The 19788-nt window shown below is 35.0% G+C and overlaps 1 protein-coding gene across 4 annotated transcripts in view; it reads right to left on the reverse strand.

The window, feature by feature from the left end:
- Window positions 1–19788, reverse strand: part of LOC309486125 (signal-induced proliferation-associated 1-like protein 2) — a 153103-nt gene that overhangs the window by 58258 nt on the left and 75057 nt on the right. For all 4 annotated transcript variants that reach the window (XM_082153280.1, XM_082153281.1, XM_082153279.1 and 1 more), the window contains exons 5-8: window positions 11500–11674; window positions 10721–10824; window positions 7852–8009; window positions 5736–6312 (exon numbers count right to left, since the gene is read on the reverse strand). In XM_082153280.1, coding sequence (XP_082009406.1) covers window positions 5736–6312; window positions 7852–8009; window positions 10721–10824; window positions 11500–11674 — 1014 coding nt within the window. The remainder of the gene's footprint in view (window positions 1–5735; window positions 6313–7851; window positions 8010–10720; window positions 10825–11499; window positions 11675–19788) is intronic.

Raw genomic sequence — 19788 nt, forward strand, 5'->3', positions numbered from 1 at the left:
TGATATTCATTGGCTCATTCCGTATGCAAATGTGTCTCGTCCTCCAGGAGCAGAGCTGGATGCTCTACAGGTACAGGATGTCATTTTCCTCCTTACGCTCAGAGCTCTCACACACACACGCGCACACACACACACACACACACACACACACACACACACACACACACACACACACACACACACACACACACACACGCACACACACACACACGCACACACGCACACACGCACACGCACACGCACACACTGCGAGCCCCTGAGGTGAGAGCGTTTGGCTTGTCTGTCGCAGTGTGTGATGTATGGGGGGTGGGGGGGGGGGGGTGCTCTGAGAAACAAGGACACACTCAGCTTGTGTGTGGGCCCGCGGCGCGATGACTTTGAAGACACACAGATGAAGGAGAGGAAGAGAGAGATCCTTCGTTTAATAAGGCTGACGGTGATGTTTACAAACCAGCACAACCTCTACTTTAACACCCACCAAATCCACACAGTGAGGACGGACACGGGACATTAACGCACTCTTCACGAGTCTGACTTAAACCGGCCTCACCCACAGGAGGCTGAACTGAACTTTGAACTGTAATTCAAAGATATTCTCACAACAGATGATTTACATAAATAATTCATAATTCATTTTGACTGATTATGTCTATTTATGTACTGACGTGATAACATTCATATTTACATTTATATTATTACTCAACGCATGGAATTTCATGCAGGTTAATATTTTAGTTTTATTAATGAGTATTGAGTTAAATATAATTCATTAAATGTCACCGTGAAAAATAGCTCAACACTTTAGCAAAATATATATAAAAATGCATCATATGTCCAATATTTAATACTTTTTTGAAAAGAAAATGTAAGATATTTTAAATCTATACATATATACTTTAATATACACAAATAAAAACATAGAATTTATAATATATATATATATATATAAACTCAAAAATAAAATGTAAGTCCTTATTAGCATAATATAGTCCAAAAAAAAAAGTAAAAAAATTTACATCAGTTTTATGAATGAAGTTCTGCTATCTTAAATTAAATGTCAAAAGTAATGTCTCCAATACTTCATTATATTAAATAATTAAATAATTCTAGATTTCTTTTATATTTTACATTTATGGAAAAATGTATCTGCCAATAGGCATTCCTACTCTGCTTTTGCTGCACGCAGCTTCAAAATAAAGACGCTGGTTCCTAATATGAACGCAATCCCATTGTGTCACTAACTGGGGAATATGTAATCTCCATCAAATCACCTAACCGCTCAGACAGGTGATCCGGGGCTCGTCTCATGATGACTCTGAGCGGCTCCTGAATGAGAAACATCTGTTCTGGGAGCGTGGCGTCTGACGGCAGTCCCGAGTACACAAAGTGCCTTCAGGAAATGAGGCCAAAAACAGCAGTGATGCTAATCCCACATGTGCTTAATCCCTGGAGATCTCCCTGTCCCAGAACCATCCAGGTAACCCAGATGAGCTCATCCGTCACTGCACCATATTACAGCTTTCTCTGCCTATCTATGTCCTCGCTGCTGATAAACAAGGAAACCTCATCGTAAACCAACAGCTCTGATCCAAAACATGCAGTCTATACCTAGACAGGGTTTAAGGCATCATAAACACACTCCTGGGACAAAACCTGCTTCAAATGGTATAATAAACTCACTAAACTGGCCATCCTATGCACATTTCACAGAAATTCATACTGTAGAAATTGCTTAAGTGAGATTTTTTTCTAGAGAATTAGATGGTACCAATCATAACTGATTTTTGTAACATATAAATAAATATTTGTTTTTAATATAAAAAAACTATTATATATTAATATTATATATTATTTATTGTATTTTTTTTATATTAAAATGTTATTTATTTATTAATAATATTAGGAATGCATAAACATCCATACATATACACACACATATATATATATATATATATACACACACATACACATACATACACACACACACACACACAGACAGACAGACAGACAGACAGACAGACAGACAGACAGACAGACAGACAGACAGACAGACAGACAGACAGACAGACAGACAGACAGATAGATAGATAGATAGATAGATAGATAGATAGATAGATAGATAGATAGATACACACACTATATTATATTATATCGGGGTTCTCACACCTTGGTTAACTTCAAATTCAAGGACTTTCCAGGTCCATTCAATGACTTAAAGTGGGGACACATTTCAAGTGAGAGCAAGGTTAGATCATGTTACCTTGATAGATACATTGTTACAGTTTTGCACGCGTAAACGTCATGGCAACGTAAAACACAAAGTACCTCACGTAGTAAACACTTAACGCAACGCGTAAATGTGTGCATAGGCCACGAAGTGTTGGCGAAATAACACATTAGCGGACCGGAGGGAATAATATGGAATTTCCTTCTTGCACAACATATGTACAGGAAGAAGACGAAAATGTTTAATTACAGATATTTTCTGATAAAACATAAGCCTGAATTTCCCCAAAGAATAGGCATTTAAGGAATAATTAGAGCGTTACGTTACCCAAGATAAAACGACCACAACTGGAAGCACTCGCTTCTCCAGCCAAGAGAGGAAAAGAATTAGCATGTTTTCATTCAAACCTGATTGGGTTTTGGTAAAAGGGAAAGGACAGAGATGAGAAGATAGACATCTGAATGAAACTATCCTGAAGACACATCAAAAAGATGAACAGGAATAGAGCATCATGGGAGTTTTGGTTGCTAGTTTAAATTCTTAAATTAAACATACACTACTATTCAAACGTTTGAAGTCTGTAAGATTTTATTTGTCATATTACACTATTTCTAAGCAGCTTTATCGAAATGTATAATATATATATTAAGGTAATAAAATTTGCAACTGTTTGGTTACCGACATTCTTAAAAATATCTTCTTTTGTGTTCAGCAGAAGAAAGAAACTCATACAGGTTTGGAACAACTTGAAGGGTGAGTAAATTATGACAATTTTCATTTTTGGATGAACTATCCCTTTAAAGGTCAATAACATTTTTCGAATTGGCACAGATGATTTTTTTTTTTTTTTACGTTGCATTATTTTTTTTCATAATGCATTGCATCAAGCCACCCGTATAATAGCTGTCACCGTTCAAATTAATCCACAGTTCATTTTAACCGTTATTATTATGATTCAAAGTAGCCATGGTTGGGACAGACTTTCACCTTTAAAAAGACGCAGTCAAATCTTGTTTCCATGAAATAAGCAGGTTTGAACTTACAGACTTTTTACTACAAGCTTCGAAGAACCTAATAAATCTGGATCATGTTAAATCGTCAACAGTAAAATCCAGATAACCGAGTAATCCACGTACAAAGAATTACAGTGTTTGAGAGCGGGGGAAAACAAGCGTGGTTGTTCACGGACAGCAAATGAAAACCACAGGCTGGCATTAGGCAAATTTGTTACAAACATACATAGGTTTGTGCTGGAAGTAAGACTGGAATTACTGACGACTCGTTTCGGCAGTTCAGAATTAGTTATTTCTTTTGGGAGATGATAACTTCATTTATCTGCACTTTGATCTTTGAAACTTTGCAGACCTTTTACATTCACAATCAGCTATATAATATGGTGACCAGGAGGGGACATGTTTGGTTCACTTAGTTTTGTTGTGGCCACAACATATAAACTCGTGGGAACGTGATAATATGTTGTTGCCACAAGATATTAAGTCGTGGGATCGTCATATTAAGTCGTGGGAAGGTGATGATAAATCGTGGTCACGACACGAGATCATTTTGTTGAGGTAACGACATCATTATGTCACGGCCACGCGATGTAAAGTCGTGGCCTCGAGATCATATGTTGAGGGAACAATATTTTTTTTCTCATGGCCACGACTTCATATTTTGAGAGAACGACATCTATTTCTCGTGGCCACGAGTTATGTTGAGGGAACCACACCGGTCAATCCTGTACATATACAGTAGTCGGAGATGGAGATGACTGATGAAATAATAATTTACTTTGAAATAGGAATGTCATATAAAGATATAGTGCGGTCTCTGGCATTAAAGGACAAGTTCGGTATTTTACACTTAAAGCCCTGTTTACAGATCGTATCTGATGAAATAGAACGGTTAAGATTAAAATTTGGACACATGCTCCTGTCCCGAGAATTTTAGGTTTATTTAGCTTTTCTGGACCTATTTTGCCAAACGCGTCACACCCGTGATTCTTCCGTTGAGAGCTTGAATAATAGACACTCCAGCCCAGTTGGTGGCGATAATGCACCTTTGCCAATAAACCTAAAATTCTCGGGACAGAAGCATTTGTCCAAATTTTAATCTTAACCGTTCTATTTCATCAGATACAATCTGTAAACAGGGCTTTAAGTGTAAAATACCGAACTTGTCCTTTAAGTCATGGGTACGTAAGTGAAAGGCACCTGAAGCGCATTCTTAAGTTGAATGGGCTTTTTCGTCGGAAATTTGCTGGCTTGAATGAAATACTCAGGTCACGAATAAAGTCCCGTTTAAGGCAATAAACAAAAACAAATTATGAGAAACTTAAATTAACAAATAACAAAAGTAAATTATGACCGGGGTAAAAGGAGGAGCCCGTGTCGCGTGTTAAGATTTGGTTCCCACTAGGGGTGGAACGGTACATGTATTCGTATTGAACCGAAATGGTACGGGCGTCACGGTTTGGTGCATAAATTTACACGGAGAATACACGGTATAAAAATAAATAAAACTCGCGTGCAAATTTGTTAATGTAATGCGGAACTACTGTTAGATACGCGGGTTCTTTAGGGACACCTAATCTGTAGCCCCGCCTTAGCTCTGAAGCAGGCTGCGATGTAAAGATTGCAGTGCTGTAATATGTTGTGTGTGTGTGAGAGAGAGAGAGAGAGAGAGAGAGAGGGGGGGGCACGGGCGCGATCGAAAAGTCGCAAAGTGTTTACTTATATTTGTGTGCATGTGTGTGTGTTAGGCGCGGGCGCGATTGAACAGTGGAAACATAAAAACATACTCCGTCATTTTGTTTATACAGGACATCATTCAAACTGCAAAGTGTTTAAGTTACTGTTAATTAAAATAAAGGAAAACAAATATATTAATCTGAAATGTAGCAAATTAATTTTCAATTCATTCAGGTACAATTACCAAACATATCTCAAGGTCTTTTTGTCTTTTTATTAATTTAATTAATAAACTAATTATATAAAACTATTGTCAGTGCACTACAAATAAACTGGTTCTATGCCTTTACTTTATTAATAAAACTTATTTAAAAAATACAAGGCTTAAGTAATTTATTTTCCTTTGGTGGTTCAGCTTAAGACATGCACAAGCCTTCTGCATTTTTGTTTTGCTTTTCCCTCCATTGTACCGAACTCGTACCGACCCGTGATGTCTGAACCGAGGTATGAACCGAACCGTGTGAACCGTACCGTTCCACCCCTAGTTCCCACATGTTATAAAACTCGTAGCCACGAGAAACGGTTGTCGTTCGCTCAACATACGATCTCGTACCCACGAGAATACAACACTCTACATGAAAGGTGAATAAATAAATAAATAAATAAATAAAATCCAAAATGTGACAAAGTAGTCTTTGATAATGTCTAAATATATATCCAAACACAATACCTAATAAAATGAAGTAATTATACCTAACCTAGTGGGCAATACTCATTTACTGTAAAAGCGTGTAGTTAAAGAAGAAGAGCGCACTTACCTCAAGTCTTTGTACGATCTCTCTAATGTCCTCTCCACAGTTGTCGTGCGCGGAAAACATCACGCACTCTCCGCGTTCATAGAAGATCTTGATGCTCATGACGCCGGAAGACCAACCGATGACATCCCGACAGGAGCAGTTAAAGATCACATTCTTGGACTCCTCCTCGATCAGCACGATGAACTCGTTGGAAATCCCCAGCAGGCACTCCACATCCGCGGACTGTCCGAAGTCTCGCGCCACGACGCTCCAGGTGATGGCCCCCACGCTGTGCAGATGCGCGTCCCTCCGCGGCTTCACGCGCTCCTTCTTCTTGGCCCCCAGCGTGATGAAGCTGAACTTCACCGCGGAGTCCACCGTCGTCGTGCTCACGAAGTTCTCCGCGAGGTCCTTGAGATACTCCTGCCGCGTGCGGGTCGCCATGGCACGAAACTTCTCGGATTTGTGCGCCGCATTTTCCCCGTTGATCACCTTAGCCAGCAGGAAGTCCCTGAAGACGGCGGACTTGGGAAAGGTCACGGCTTTAGGAATGGGAGGGCCGAACGGAGGCACGTCTTTCGATCTGGAAACTGCAACACTGCAGAGAGAGATTGGAGTGTGTGGTGAAGCTAATGCAATTCAACATGAATCGAGATGCACTTCACGGATCCAAAAACATTTTAAAAGAAAATCGCAAAACTCATCATTTCTATCTTCCGTGGAACACAAAGAAGACATTTTGAAGAAAGTTCATGGAGATCTTTCACAGTGAACATGGACTCCAAAAATAACAAAACATTAAAGTAGTCCATATGACTTTTGGACTAAATTTCATTTTCTGAAGTCATACAACAGATTTTTCTGATTAACCGATTGAAATATATATTGTCATTTACATTGACTTTTATGCTGCACTTTTTTTTTTTATGCTGAAAGCTTTTTTTTTTATATTCAGTTATATTAGATTCAGTTTTCATTTAAATTTTAGGTTAAGTTTTGGTAATTTTGTTATGTGCTTTTGTCATTTGCATTATTTTTATCTCTGTGTATTATGTCTGTATTTCTATATATTTTAAATGTATATATTTAGATATATTTCAGCTGAAGTTTTAGTGATTTTAGTGCTTCAACTTAAACTTATTTCAGATAGTTGCCCAGGAAACATTTAAAAAAAACTAAATCTAAATTTCTATTTTTTTAAGTTAACATTTTTCATCTAATATTTATATTTCAATTTTATTTCAGCTTCAGAAATGATGTTGTGCTTTTGTCATTTTTATTAGCTTCATGTAAAAAAAGATTACATCAATCCAGTTCAATTCAGCTAATATGGACTAAAAGAAACTCCAATGAATAAAAAAAATAGAACAAATGATAAATGTCCTGTAAAAAATATTTATTATAATAAAAATTTTCATCTAACGTTAGAAGGTGAGGCAAAAGTTCACGACATTTCAACATTTCTAGGTTTTTAAAGTTTTTCATCTAATATTTATATTTTATTTCAGCTTTATTTCAATTTCTATGAAATTATTTTTAATAGTTTTAGTTTTAGCTCTAGTTAACAATAAAAACACAGGACGGGAGGGAAGATTATCAGTGAATAACAACTTAAAATCATCTTTAACTTGTTCCTCACGCAAAGCTACAGTACCCTAAGACTTCAGAAGACTTATAATATAGGAGTCATATTGACTTTTGTATATTATTTTATTATATTAACAATATTGTCATATTGTTTTTATCTTACTTTTACATGTTTTTACCTCTTTTTGGGCTTTACAGACACTGGTTACTGCACTCAGACCTTCTTTATAATGTCTCTGTTTGTGTGCCATGGATGAGAGAAAGCTGTTTGGAACGGCATGTGGACAAGTGAGAGAATTTATCCTTTAATTGCATTTTTAATTGCATAATTAAATGACTCAAACAGCCTTTGACACTGCTTTTAAAAAGAAGATAAAAAATTACAGGCAAGCCAAGCATTTAGACACATTATTGATTATAGCATTTAATGTAAATTCTAAAGTTTCATTGATACTTTTCTCAAATCTCAATTGTAAATACAATCACTTTATTTTTCTTAGAGCAAGGTAAATCCAAGGCATGGTTAGACAGATGTTTGCGCTTCACTTGCCTATAGCAGACATTCTCAGTGCACGGATTGTGAACTTTAACGATGACGAACACATGCTGGAAATGGGACCGGATGTTTTTGGGTGTGAAGGGCAAGGCACCGGGCTCCTGAAACACGATGGTGACGATGTCATTTCCTATGTGCCTCTTTCTGAGCAACTGGTGAGAGAAGAGAACAAACAAAGCTGAAGGGACTCTACAGTGTCCATGTTCAAAGAGCAGTTCAAACACCATCATGAACAGGAAGTGAGGGTTTAGGAAATGTGAAACGTTGTATTGGCAAGTCCATCAGCCCTGAAAAAAAGATGATATATCAATACAGTTCATAGTGTAATATGTATTAAAAGAAACTCTGATGAATTAAAAATACAACACAAACACATTTTTAATCCTTTTTTTGTAATCAGGGTTCAAAATTAACACTTGTCGATTGCCAAATAAGAGTTAGTTAAATAAATAAATAAACAATAATAATAATTTTATGTTGTTAAAAAATATTGCATAATACTATTTCACAGCCTATATATATACAGGCCAAAAGTTTGGACACATTACTATTTTTAAAGTTTTTGAAAGAAGTTTCTTCTGCTCATCAAGCCTGCATTTATTTGATCAAAAATACAGAAAAAAAAAAAGGAAATATTGTGATATATTATTACAATTTAAAATAATTTGGTTTTCAATTTATTATACTTTAAATTATCATTTATTTCTGTGATGCAAAGCTGAATTTTCAGGATCATTACTCCAGTCTATCACATGATCCTTTAGAAATCATTCTAATATTCTGATTTATTATGAGTGTTGGACACAGTTCTGCTGCCTAATATATTTGATGAATAAAAGGTTAAAAAGAACTGCATTTATTCAAAATAAAAAATATATTTTCTAATAATATAAATCTTCTTTTCTATCACTTTTTATCAATTTAACACATCCTTGCTAAATAAAAGTATTGATTTATTTAAAAAAATAAATTAAAAAAATAAATGACTGACCAGTAGTGTATATTGCTGTTACAAAAGATTTCTATTTTTAAAACATTTGCTTCTTTTTTATTTTTTTAAAACTTTTTATTCATCAAAGTATCCTAAAAAAGTATCACAGGTTATGAAAAAATATTAAGCAGCAGAACTGTTTCCAACTTTGATAATGAATCCTCATATTAGAATGATTTCTAAAGGATCATGTGATAGACTGGAGTAATGATCCTGAAAATTCAGCTTTGCATCACAGAAATAAATGATCATTTAAAGTATAATAAATTGAAAACCAATTATTTTAAATTGTAATAATATATCACAATATGATTTTTTTTTTTTTGTATTTTTGATCAAATAAATGCAGGCTTGATGAGCAGAAGAAACTTCTTTCCAAAACAATAAAAATAGTAATGTTTCCAAACTTTTGACCTGTACTGTATATTATATATATAAATTTGCAGGATTGGCAAAAAGTTCATATTGGACCGTGTTTGTAATACAAGTTTTGCTGAAAGGATTTCCATTGTGTTTGGCTCTTAAATCAAGCCAGTCTGAGGAGGTTTAAAGACTTAGAATTAAAGAAAAGAAACAGATTAAAAATATAAAAGAAGATTTTTTGTTAAAAATGCAAATAATCACCAGCAATGTGCCATCTGGTGTAATGCTGGTGCCATAAATGACACAGAAGACGCCTGCAGATGCTGTGGAAGACTTTAAAATCTCTTAAGCTCATGCATAAGTATCTGATTCTGGATTTTTTTTTAGAACAGTCGGCCTTGATATCTCAAAGATGTTGGATAAGAGCATTCAATGGCGATAGAGTCAGGAACTTAATATATTCTATTAACCCTGAGCCGCTCTATAGGGACGTCATATTAACGGTGTGCCGGCCTTCCCGAGATTGGCCAAGGGTTACAAACAGGATTATGTGTGAGACGGGAGGATGAGAAGATGAGAGGCTGAACTGTGCTCGAGTCTTCTGGAAGCTTACGGCCAGGGATTTATCCGCTAATCCGGCACAATCGAATAGAATTGAAGTTGGAGAAGAAAAAGACAGAAAATCTTCTTCAGAAAATCCGGCCAATCGACTGTCAGAGACACAAGTGACAGTGATGCGGCTGGAGTGGCTCTATTACTAAGTTTATGCATTTGATAGACTATAAACCTGTTATGATATAAAAAAACATATCAAATATATCTAATGGGATTACATTTAATGCATTTACCAAATTTGACAATTGGAATTGGAAATCAAATCTAGACTTTTAATAAAAGTGAAGTCATCTTCATTCTGCAGGAGTGGCAAAATTCCAGCTTTGTCACATATTATTTTGTTTTCTTCACTAAAAAGATGTAAATGCTTTAAAATGCATATGCACACACTTTCGAAATATATAAAAAATAAATAAAAAATCCTAATATACCGTACAGTTCAGAATAGTTAGAAATAATTTATATATTCAGATTTAAGTTTATATTCTCAGATTAAAATCTATGTTTTAATTGATAAATAATTATTTGGATTTAAACTAATGTTCATAAGTACTTAACTTAACATCATTAACCTGATGATCATGTTCTCCAGCATGATTTGAGAACGGATGGATGGATGGATGGATAGATAGATAGATAGATAGATAGATAGATAGATAGATAGATAGATAGATAGATAGATAGATAGATAGATAGATAGATAGATAGATAGATATTTGGATGGATGGATGCATGGATGGATGAAAATTAGTTAACTAGTTGTTAAAGAGAACATATCATGGAATGCACCAGTCATTATCACACAATAAAAGAAAACAGGGTAATCAGAACCCCCATGTGAAGACATTAGCCAATCACAAGAGAGCTCATTAGCATAACGAGGAGGACACACACCTGCTGCCTGTTGTTGGGTGTGTAGGGCAGAAGTGTGGACACGTGGAACATCAGCTCATAGTCCTTGTAGGTCGTGTAGAGCGAGTGAGTGCCGGTCGAGTCCGCTGTAATGGAGGACAGTTGTCAACAACACATCTTGTGTTTGAGACACAAGGGAACAAAGAGAGGAGAAACAGGACTCGACATTTCTCTGATGACTGTACCGAGCCTTTACTTGCCCTGACAACAGTATATACACACACACACACACACACACACACACTCCCCAGCCACATCCAAAAACATATTTTCTGGAAAACGATGACATATAATGCTAAACATTAATGATTGGTTTGTAATTTTCTTCTTCCTCAAAAGTCGCTCTTTCAATTTCAACAAAATCATCCATGTTAAAGTTGGTGACGAGTTTACAAAACAAAACAACAACGTTCATAGATTTTTAACTGAAGACTAGTTTAAAGTTGGTAAATACACAAACATGCATGCATGCATATATTTAAGAAATATTTACATGTATATACTTTATAAATATAATTTATATTATATATAAATATAAATATTGTATGTATAAATAAAAATTTTCTTAAATATATGCATGCGTGTGTGTGTGTGTGTATTTATATAAACAAAATAATTATACACTGTACACACACATATATTATGTAAACACAAACTTTTATTTTGGATGTGATTAATTGTTGCACAGCCCTAATATACATATAATATGTCTCTATAAATGCAGTGTGTTGTATGTGTATGGTGTCAGCATTAACACATACTCTTGTTGTCCAGCTGTGCTCTGTACTTGGTGAAGCCCTTCAGTCGGACTCTCTGACCGAGCAGATCCAGGAACTCGTCCAGCGCCGGCCCGGCGTTCTCATTATTGTACATCTCCTCCTCTGTGCTCTGACCCGCTTTACAGTACAGGACGCCCACTTTGTGCTGGAAACTCAGCTGCAACACAAACAAACACACACACATTACATTTATTACTGATCGGATATCAATAAAACTCAACCCAGTTATTCATTTAGGTTGCACTTTATTTTGAGGTGACGTTGTTAAGTTATATTAACTAACTACATGTACTTACTATAGGGTTAGGGATAGGTTAGTTACTTGTAATTATGCATGTTATTACTGTAGAAAGTACATGTAGTATTATATTATGTTATATTATATAATATATCGGTATTAAATGTTTTATATAAAAAAATATAAAACATCTATATTTTTCATATATTTAATATGAACATATTGTAATTTATATATATATATATATATATATATATATATATATATATAAAATGAATCTGTATCTGAATACTTTTTATATATATTTTTTAAATATATTTAAAAAAAATTTATTTATATATATATATATATATATATATATATATACACACACACACACATATATATATATATATATATCATATCATAATATAATAGTTTAATATTGAATATATGTGTGTATACTTTTAGTATTTTTTATTCAATATTAAACTATTATGATATACAATATTTAGCATAATTAAAACAAATATCAGATTATTAATTAATATATTAATTGAAAATATTAAAATTATATAGTATATATTATACACCATCTTTTCTGCAATGATTGCCATTTGCAATACTGCATTTTGTTTACCTTTTTAATTTCTAAAAATGTTTTTGCTTCAAAATCAAAGTTTGTAATGCTTTGATTCATCTCAAAAGTGTTAATATCATATCAGAATTATATATATTTTTTTTAAATCCCATTGGAGAAATGAATGTGAAAACCCTTCTCGCTCACTGTTGTGCTCGTATCATCGTCAGCTGTCAGTTTAACAGTCAGCTGATAAAGCGCTTGATGACGACACTAGCCGTTTGCTGGTGTTTACTCTACGAGTCGTGAGAAGTCAGGACTGTCCCGAGGGCTGATGGGTACGGAAGAGGCGCAGTGATGTCACAGCGGTCAGGACACCGTTATGTAAAACACTCCGGGGATGACTGACTTTCTTTCCCTCTATCCCTGTGTTTCTTCTTTCTTGTGGCGCTTCATGTCACTCAGAGGCTTATCTGTGTCTGAGAGCCGTGTTGACCTCTTTGTTATGAACAGACAGAAGAATGTGTTTCATAACCGTTATCCTCTCTGCTGTATGTTTGATTAATATGGAAAATATCTGTGCCAAAGATCTCAGACTTGGATATAGAGATTGTCTGTCTTTTTTGGGCCAGAGTTTCAAACCCTAGTGAGCTGCCTTGGTGTCCACTGTCTGACTAGTGTGTTTGCTTTTAAGGGTAAGATGGCATGTCGAGAAAAGTTAAAAATGCATCCATTATTTGATTCCGTCATGGCAGGTGAACTGAGAAAAATGACCAGTTATGAATAATAATTGCATTTTCATGGCTGGTGAATTCTTTATCTACTGTACGTGTAACAATATATCAAATCAAAAATGTATTGATTTCAGCAGAAACTGGTGTTAGTATGTTGTTGAGCTAACAAGTAGAAATATACAAAAACAAAACCAGTGAAATCTTTAAATAGAATATCTTAAACTGAATCAAAGGTTTTCAGAAAAGAGCAACATTTTAGGATTGGCTCCACATTTCCCTTTATTCCCTGTCATCATGCATGAAACTTTACACTGAGCCCGTCACAATGCATTCTGGGATTGCCTCTCGGTAGAAGGCAGGGAAGTTATGCTTCCAATTCTACTCGTTTTCCCATTGATTATTCCCATTAAATATTTTAAATATTAAATCATTTTATTTTTATAAAATAAAAATGTAAGTTTAACATTTAAAAATGTTATATTTACTTTTTTTAACTATTAAATTAATTATTATTAATAATTACCTATTAAAATAATTAATTATTTAAAATGATGTATATATAAATTGTGTACATATAAAAGTTAAGCTTAAGCTCAAGAAATGAGAATATACTATATTATATATCGGTATTAAATGTTTTAAATTGGAAAAAATACGATACTTATATTTTTTTATTTTAAAATAATATAATACATTATATTTAGTTTATATTTAATCTATATATTTTGAATAATTTTCTACTTAATTATTGTTTTAAAATATTAATATTTTTAATATTTCTAATATATTTATTTATTATCTCTCTCTCTCTCTAAATATGTATGTAGGAAATTAAACATATACATATATGCAAATATATTACATATGCAGTATATACTTTTATTTTTAAATATTTTTATATTATGTTTTAATCTGAATTTTTTTTGTATTAAAATACTTTATTATTGGTAAAAAGCCCTTATGTATAATGCATTATAAAGGTATACATAATGTTTATTACAATGCATTATATCTTTTCATAAATAATTGTAACCCAAGTTAAAATGCATTATAATACTTGCAGATTCTTCTACATCTGAAATGTGTCCTGTATTTAATGTATTATACTTTTTTTAAATGAATGAATAGATAAGTATTATGATGTATTATAATTGTGCTTACAAAAGACCATACAGTGCATTACCAGGCATAATTAATGCATGAGAAATCATTTTATAGTGCATTATATATATATATGAAGGGTTTAAGTGTTTTACTGTTTTATTATGAGTAGGCATCTTACTAGGGTTTGTTTGACTTTTTGATGCTGTTGAAATGGAAATTGACGTGAGGAAGCAAGCGCATGACATCACTCTTGGCTCAAATGACTTCGAGTTAAATTTGCCCCTGTGTGTTTCCCGCAAGCATTTTATGTTTTCTCACCATTTGCTTAGTCTAAAAACTGCCTGTTGGCCGTATACCTACCCATTCAGAATGTGTCAGCGGTTTGCATGTCGTTTTATAACTCAAGTTTACTGCACTTATCCCAGTGTGTGTGTGTGTGTGTGTGTGTGTGTCCTTTCTAAAGCCAAGTAGGGCATCTCCTCTGAACTGCATTAGCGCTGCTCGACTAGATGCCGGGGAAGTCACTGGCTGCTCCTAATCCAAAACAGCCGGATGAAGGTTTCAGAGGACGAGGTCGCCATGACAACAGCATGGTTTCCAAGCTGGGAATACTTGACCCGCGTAAGAGAGCCGTGATTCCTGAGCGCTGAAACATCAGCCGTTTTCCTCTGCCTCATCAGACCCGTTCAGCGCATCTGAACTGGGTTAGCTTGCGTGAGGCCAGGGGTTCTGATGGCACTTCACCACGTCTTACTGTGGGATTGTGACTGATTGTTCCTGAAGAGACTTCTGTCGTAACTCACTTCCCATCAAATTAAATGAGGGAGATGCTAGAGATTTAGTGTTTGAATCCAGATTGACTGGATTCAGTAATTGAAGAACACAGGTAGTTTGCTAACAGTGGTTTTATGTATATTTTGGCCATTTGTCAGCTAATGGTCAGACCTTTGGCTATTGGGATCCACTTATTCTGTGTGATATTTTTTTCTTCTTTCGCACCTGACTTAAGTCTACCTGGGTATCGTCTACAATCGACGTCCCCAAACATCTACAGTCGTTCATGATACATTACATAATCTCCCTACAATTTGATTGGTTCTTCATAGGCAAACCCTTCTGTTACTAGGTAGAAGCGAACTCTGTTTTCTTGATTACTTCATTGTTAATCACAAGTTTTCAAACCTAGACATCTGTCTAGTTTCATTTCCCATATTTGTTATTTATACCCTCACACACTAAAAATCACGAGTTTTCGACCAAACGGTGTGGAAACATTTAAAATTCAAAAACATATGAATGTTGTTCCTGCAAGAAACATAAATGTTAGTTATGATTAATTTAAAAAAAAACATCACATCTGCATATGCTGTAGAAGTATTTCAGCTATAACTATAAGAAGAGTACAGTTTATCCAGGATACTGTATATCTCTTTACTTGTTTTTAAATGCCTCAAACCAATCTTGTTGTCATTAGCTAAAACGAAGACTTTTTTTGTCAATTGAAATAAAGCTAAAAAATGTTTTAATTTTATATGAAAAACAGTGAAATGTTGCATTGGCAACTAACTGAAATAAGTAGTATAATAATAATAATACTTAATACTTCAAATGAAAATGTTGAAGTACTAAAACTGCTAAATGTAAAAATTGAAATATTCTGGAAATAAAATAAACAAAAAAAAAGAGCTTAAAATCAAACTAAATTTAAAATGAACACGGAAAATATTAAAATAAAAGGGAATTCAAAATAGTAGTAAAAACTAGCCTCAAACTAATTATATGCGGGCACAAATGGGGCTGTTGCTGTTCGAGAAACTCATTTATAAGTGATCATTATTGTGCGGTTGTTTTTGTACGTAAATGACACATTTCACAGTCAGAACTTGATGTGATCCCACAGACTTCTGTTGAGTTTACCGTCATCCCATCCAATCCCTCAATTTCCATAATGATTATTAAATCCTCCTCCTTGTGATCGCAGAATCTGTTTGAACTGATGTTTACAGACTGAGCTCTTCTGAAGGGACTCGAGTATCACGTTCCCATCGGACTTCGCTTTATCCACTCGCAGAAAATAAATGTGCATCTGCCTGATGATTTCATCAATGACTTAATGTGTTTACATGCACTGATGCGTACCTGACTAATTGTTTCTCATAAACTATGCCTTGAAGAATATTCTGAGGCTCTTACTGTTTCTTAACAAGGCAATGTATGAAACTTTGTTGGGATCCTCATTTTTTCTTTGCATCTTCCACATAAATTAAGGTAACAATTTATTTTAATGACATAGTTACCAGTATAATAATAATCTAATATAATCGAACATAACAATCTAATTTCTTAAGCTTAACTTCAGAGCTCATGGTAGGTCTCGTCTTAAAATGTTGCTAAAGATCAACGGGAAACAAATGAGATCTTCACTTTTTTCACTTTCAAAACAAGTTTTGTTTCTGCTAAGCCGCCGCTAATTCTGTGGTCCTGTGAGAAGACATACACACACACACACACAAGCGTGAGAGAAGAAAAGAGCAGGACACGGAATGAAAGAGTTCACTTCTCATTATCTGTCACCATCAAGTGAGCAGTGAACCTTTCCCGCAGCAGCCCAAGGTAACGCGATACGGTTTGCTAGCCGTGTGGGAGGCAGACTGGGGGTCTTTAGCACATTATGTGACATAGGTGTTGTTTTTCACACATACGTCCCCAGAGGCGAAGACCACCATTCATCTCCAAACCAGATGATCTTCAGCAGCCAGCTGAACATGCATGTGCAACAGTCAAATACACAAGACAAACACAGTCTTTCCTTAAACGCGATCAATTATGCCCGGTTTCAAAGTCTTATTTAGTATTTGGGGTCAAAACTCATTATTTCCCCCATATTCTTCATTGTTGCGGCTCCTCTCTTCCCAGTCAGTCAGTAACGCTCTGTTTAGTTCCTGTCTCTATGAAGCTCCTCCTTCTGAAAGCACACTGTGCTCTGATTGGTCGGCTGGATCAGTGTGTTGTGATTGGTCGAGCGCTTCGAGTGTGTTTGGGAAATGCCCCGCCCCTTACCATAACCACCAGTTTCAACACACTACTAACTAACTCAACCAGGCCCCGCCCCTTTATTCTGCGTATGAATTATTTAAATGAGGAATATTGTGACGTGTTCGTTCCCGGAAGAAACTAAAGACTACAATGGAGGCGTTTCAGAGCGAGTTCAGAAACACTGACACTGATATAGAGAAGAACTCAGAGCTTTTTCATGCTCAAACAGCAACATTACACACTAAAGAAAAGTTTTTTAAAAGTGAAGCATGTCATTTTAGAGGCACTAACAGCAGCAAACGAAATTGAAAAATAACTACATACCGTTTCTGAAGGAAATTTGAGTGGTATGTGCCAAACCAAAACTTGATGCCTGAATTATAAACAGTAAGCATGAACGCCCGTACAAATAACACACTCCGAATCTGAGGCCCACATTATGCTGTCCCAGCGCACGCTATCCAGATCTCCCTGCTCGAGTTGAGACAACTCCCAGAATCCTTATGAGAGTGCCAAACGCTATTAAACAGTTGTTAAGTGCTTCGCTGAGTAACTTCGACTAACTAAGAGGGAAAACTACACTAAAACACAAGCCTTCTGGGACAAACCCGTATATGCTCCTGCAGAGAAACATGAAACTGTAATCAATAAAGTGCTATTTTCATCCAGCAACTTTTTTCAATTTTTGTCACTTATGTAAGAAAAAAACACCCTGGGATTTTTCTGACAGCTTCAAGCCACAAGATTCATAGCCCGTGTCGATGGGAATCCACAGTTTGACGTTCATATGATGAGGAGAACTGACTGGTTCCTCACAAGGGTTTTTCTCCATTCTGTCATCAAAACTATTGATATTGTATGAAAACTGAACTGAGCTGGACGATGACATCATTTTTTGCAGAACTGCTTTATAGATTAAATTAATAATTTAAAGGGGTGGTTCGGGATTTTTGACATCGGACCTCATTTTTAAGTCAGCCTGGTTGTTATTCATCAGTGGAGAATTTTTTTTTTTTTTTAATTATCCAGTCCTTATATTTGGATAGTTAGCCGATGCTAGGCTAGCGCGAGTCAATGGTATATGTTAGCCAGCCATTAAAAACCGTTTTACCCACTCCACAGTGCACCAAACGCAAATCAATTATAACACTAGACTATCGATGTATATGTCCGTTGAGAGAATAATGTTAGAAATCAAACTTACCTTTCATCTCAATGATCCCAAAGGAACTAGTTTCTCAGCAGCTGCGGAATTTTACTTTGCTCCGGTTAGTAATGCGGCAAAAAGTAAACAGAACAGAAGCGCACTACAGTCGTTACATCCAGCTAACGTCATGTGTGTACCGGCTCACTCGGTTGCCTAGGTAATCAATATCACTCCGCTGCTGCTGTAGACAAGGCTTATGATTACAGGGAACAAATTATAACTAATGCAATGTGATGAAAGGTAAGTTTGATTTCTAACATTATATTCTCTCAACGGACATATACATCGATAGTCTAGTGTTATAATTGATTTGCGTTTGGTGCACTGTGGAGTGGGTAAAACGGTTTTTAATGGCTGGCTAACATATACCATTGACTCGCGCTAGCCTAGCATCGGCTAACTATCCAAATATAAGGACTGGATAATAAAAAATAAAAAAAATTCTCCACTGATGAATAACAACCAGGCTGACTTAAAAATTAGGTCCGATGTCAAAAATCCCGAACCACCCCTTTAATAGTTGAGGATCTTTACAACTGAATCAACACTGAACTGAACAACAGCCGAAATGCATAATTATCCTGTTTATCACTGTAAAGCTGCTTTGAAACATTCAAACGATCATAAAGCGATATAGAAATAAACGTGACTTGACTTGATATGAGAGGGAGTTATTAAGATGTATAATATTTCCCTAATATCTACACTTCACACTGTTCAATAGTTTGATGTTAGTAATATTTTCTGTTTTTGTTTCATGTTATGTTCAACAAGGCTGCATTTATTTGATAAAAATACAGTAAAAACAGCAACATTGTGAAATATAATTTTTTTTTGTTGGCTCTTTGCTCTCTTTTGTAAGTCGCTTTGGATAAAAGCATCAGCTAAATATATATTTTACAGTTTAAAATGAAGTTTTATACGCAAATATATGTTCAAATGTAATTTATTCATGTGATCAAAGCTGAATTTTCAGTATCATTACTCCAGTCTTCAGTGTCACATGATCCTTCAGAAATCATTCTAATGATGATTTGATGCTTAAGAAACATTTCTGATTATTATCAATGTTGAAAACTGTCGTGCTGCTTCATATTTAATGGAAACTGTGTTCTTTCAGGATTCTTTGATGTATAAAAAGTTTAAAAGAACAGCATTTATTTCAAATCTAAATCTTTTGTAACAATGTAAAATAATTTACTGTCACTTTTGATCAATTTGATGCATCCTTGATGAATAAAAGTATTACGTTCTTTACTGACCCCAAACTTTGAAATGGTAGTATATATTAAACAGAATTGCCAGGCAAAAAGAAATGACTGGGCTTTCCGCTCATATCACACTCGTCTATATTTAGCACTCGAGAGAACTTCAATAATCATGTCTCTTTAAA

This window comes from Leuciscus leuciscus (genome assembly GCF_965113295.1).
Source record: "Leuciscus leuciscus genome assembly, chromosome: 22".
Lineage (NCBI taxonomy): Eukaryota > Metazoa > Chordata > Actinopteri > Cypriniformes > Leuciscidae > Leuciscus > Leuciscus leuciscus.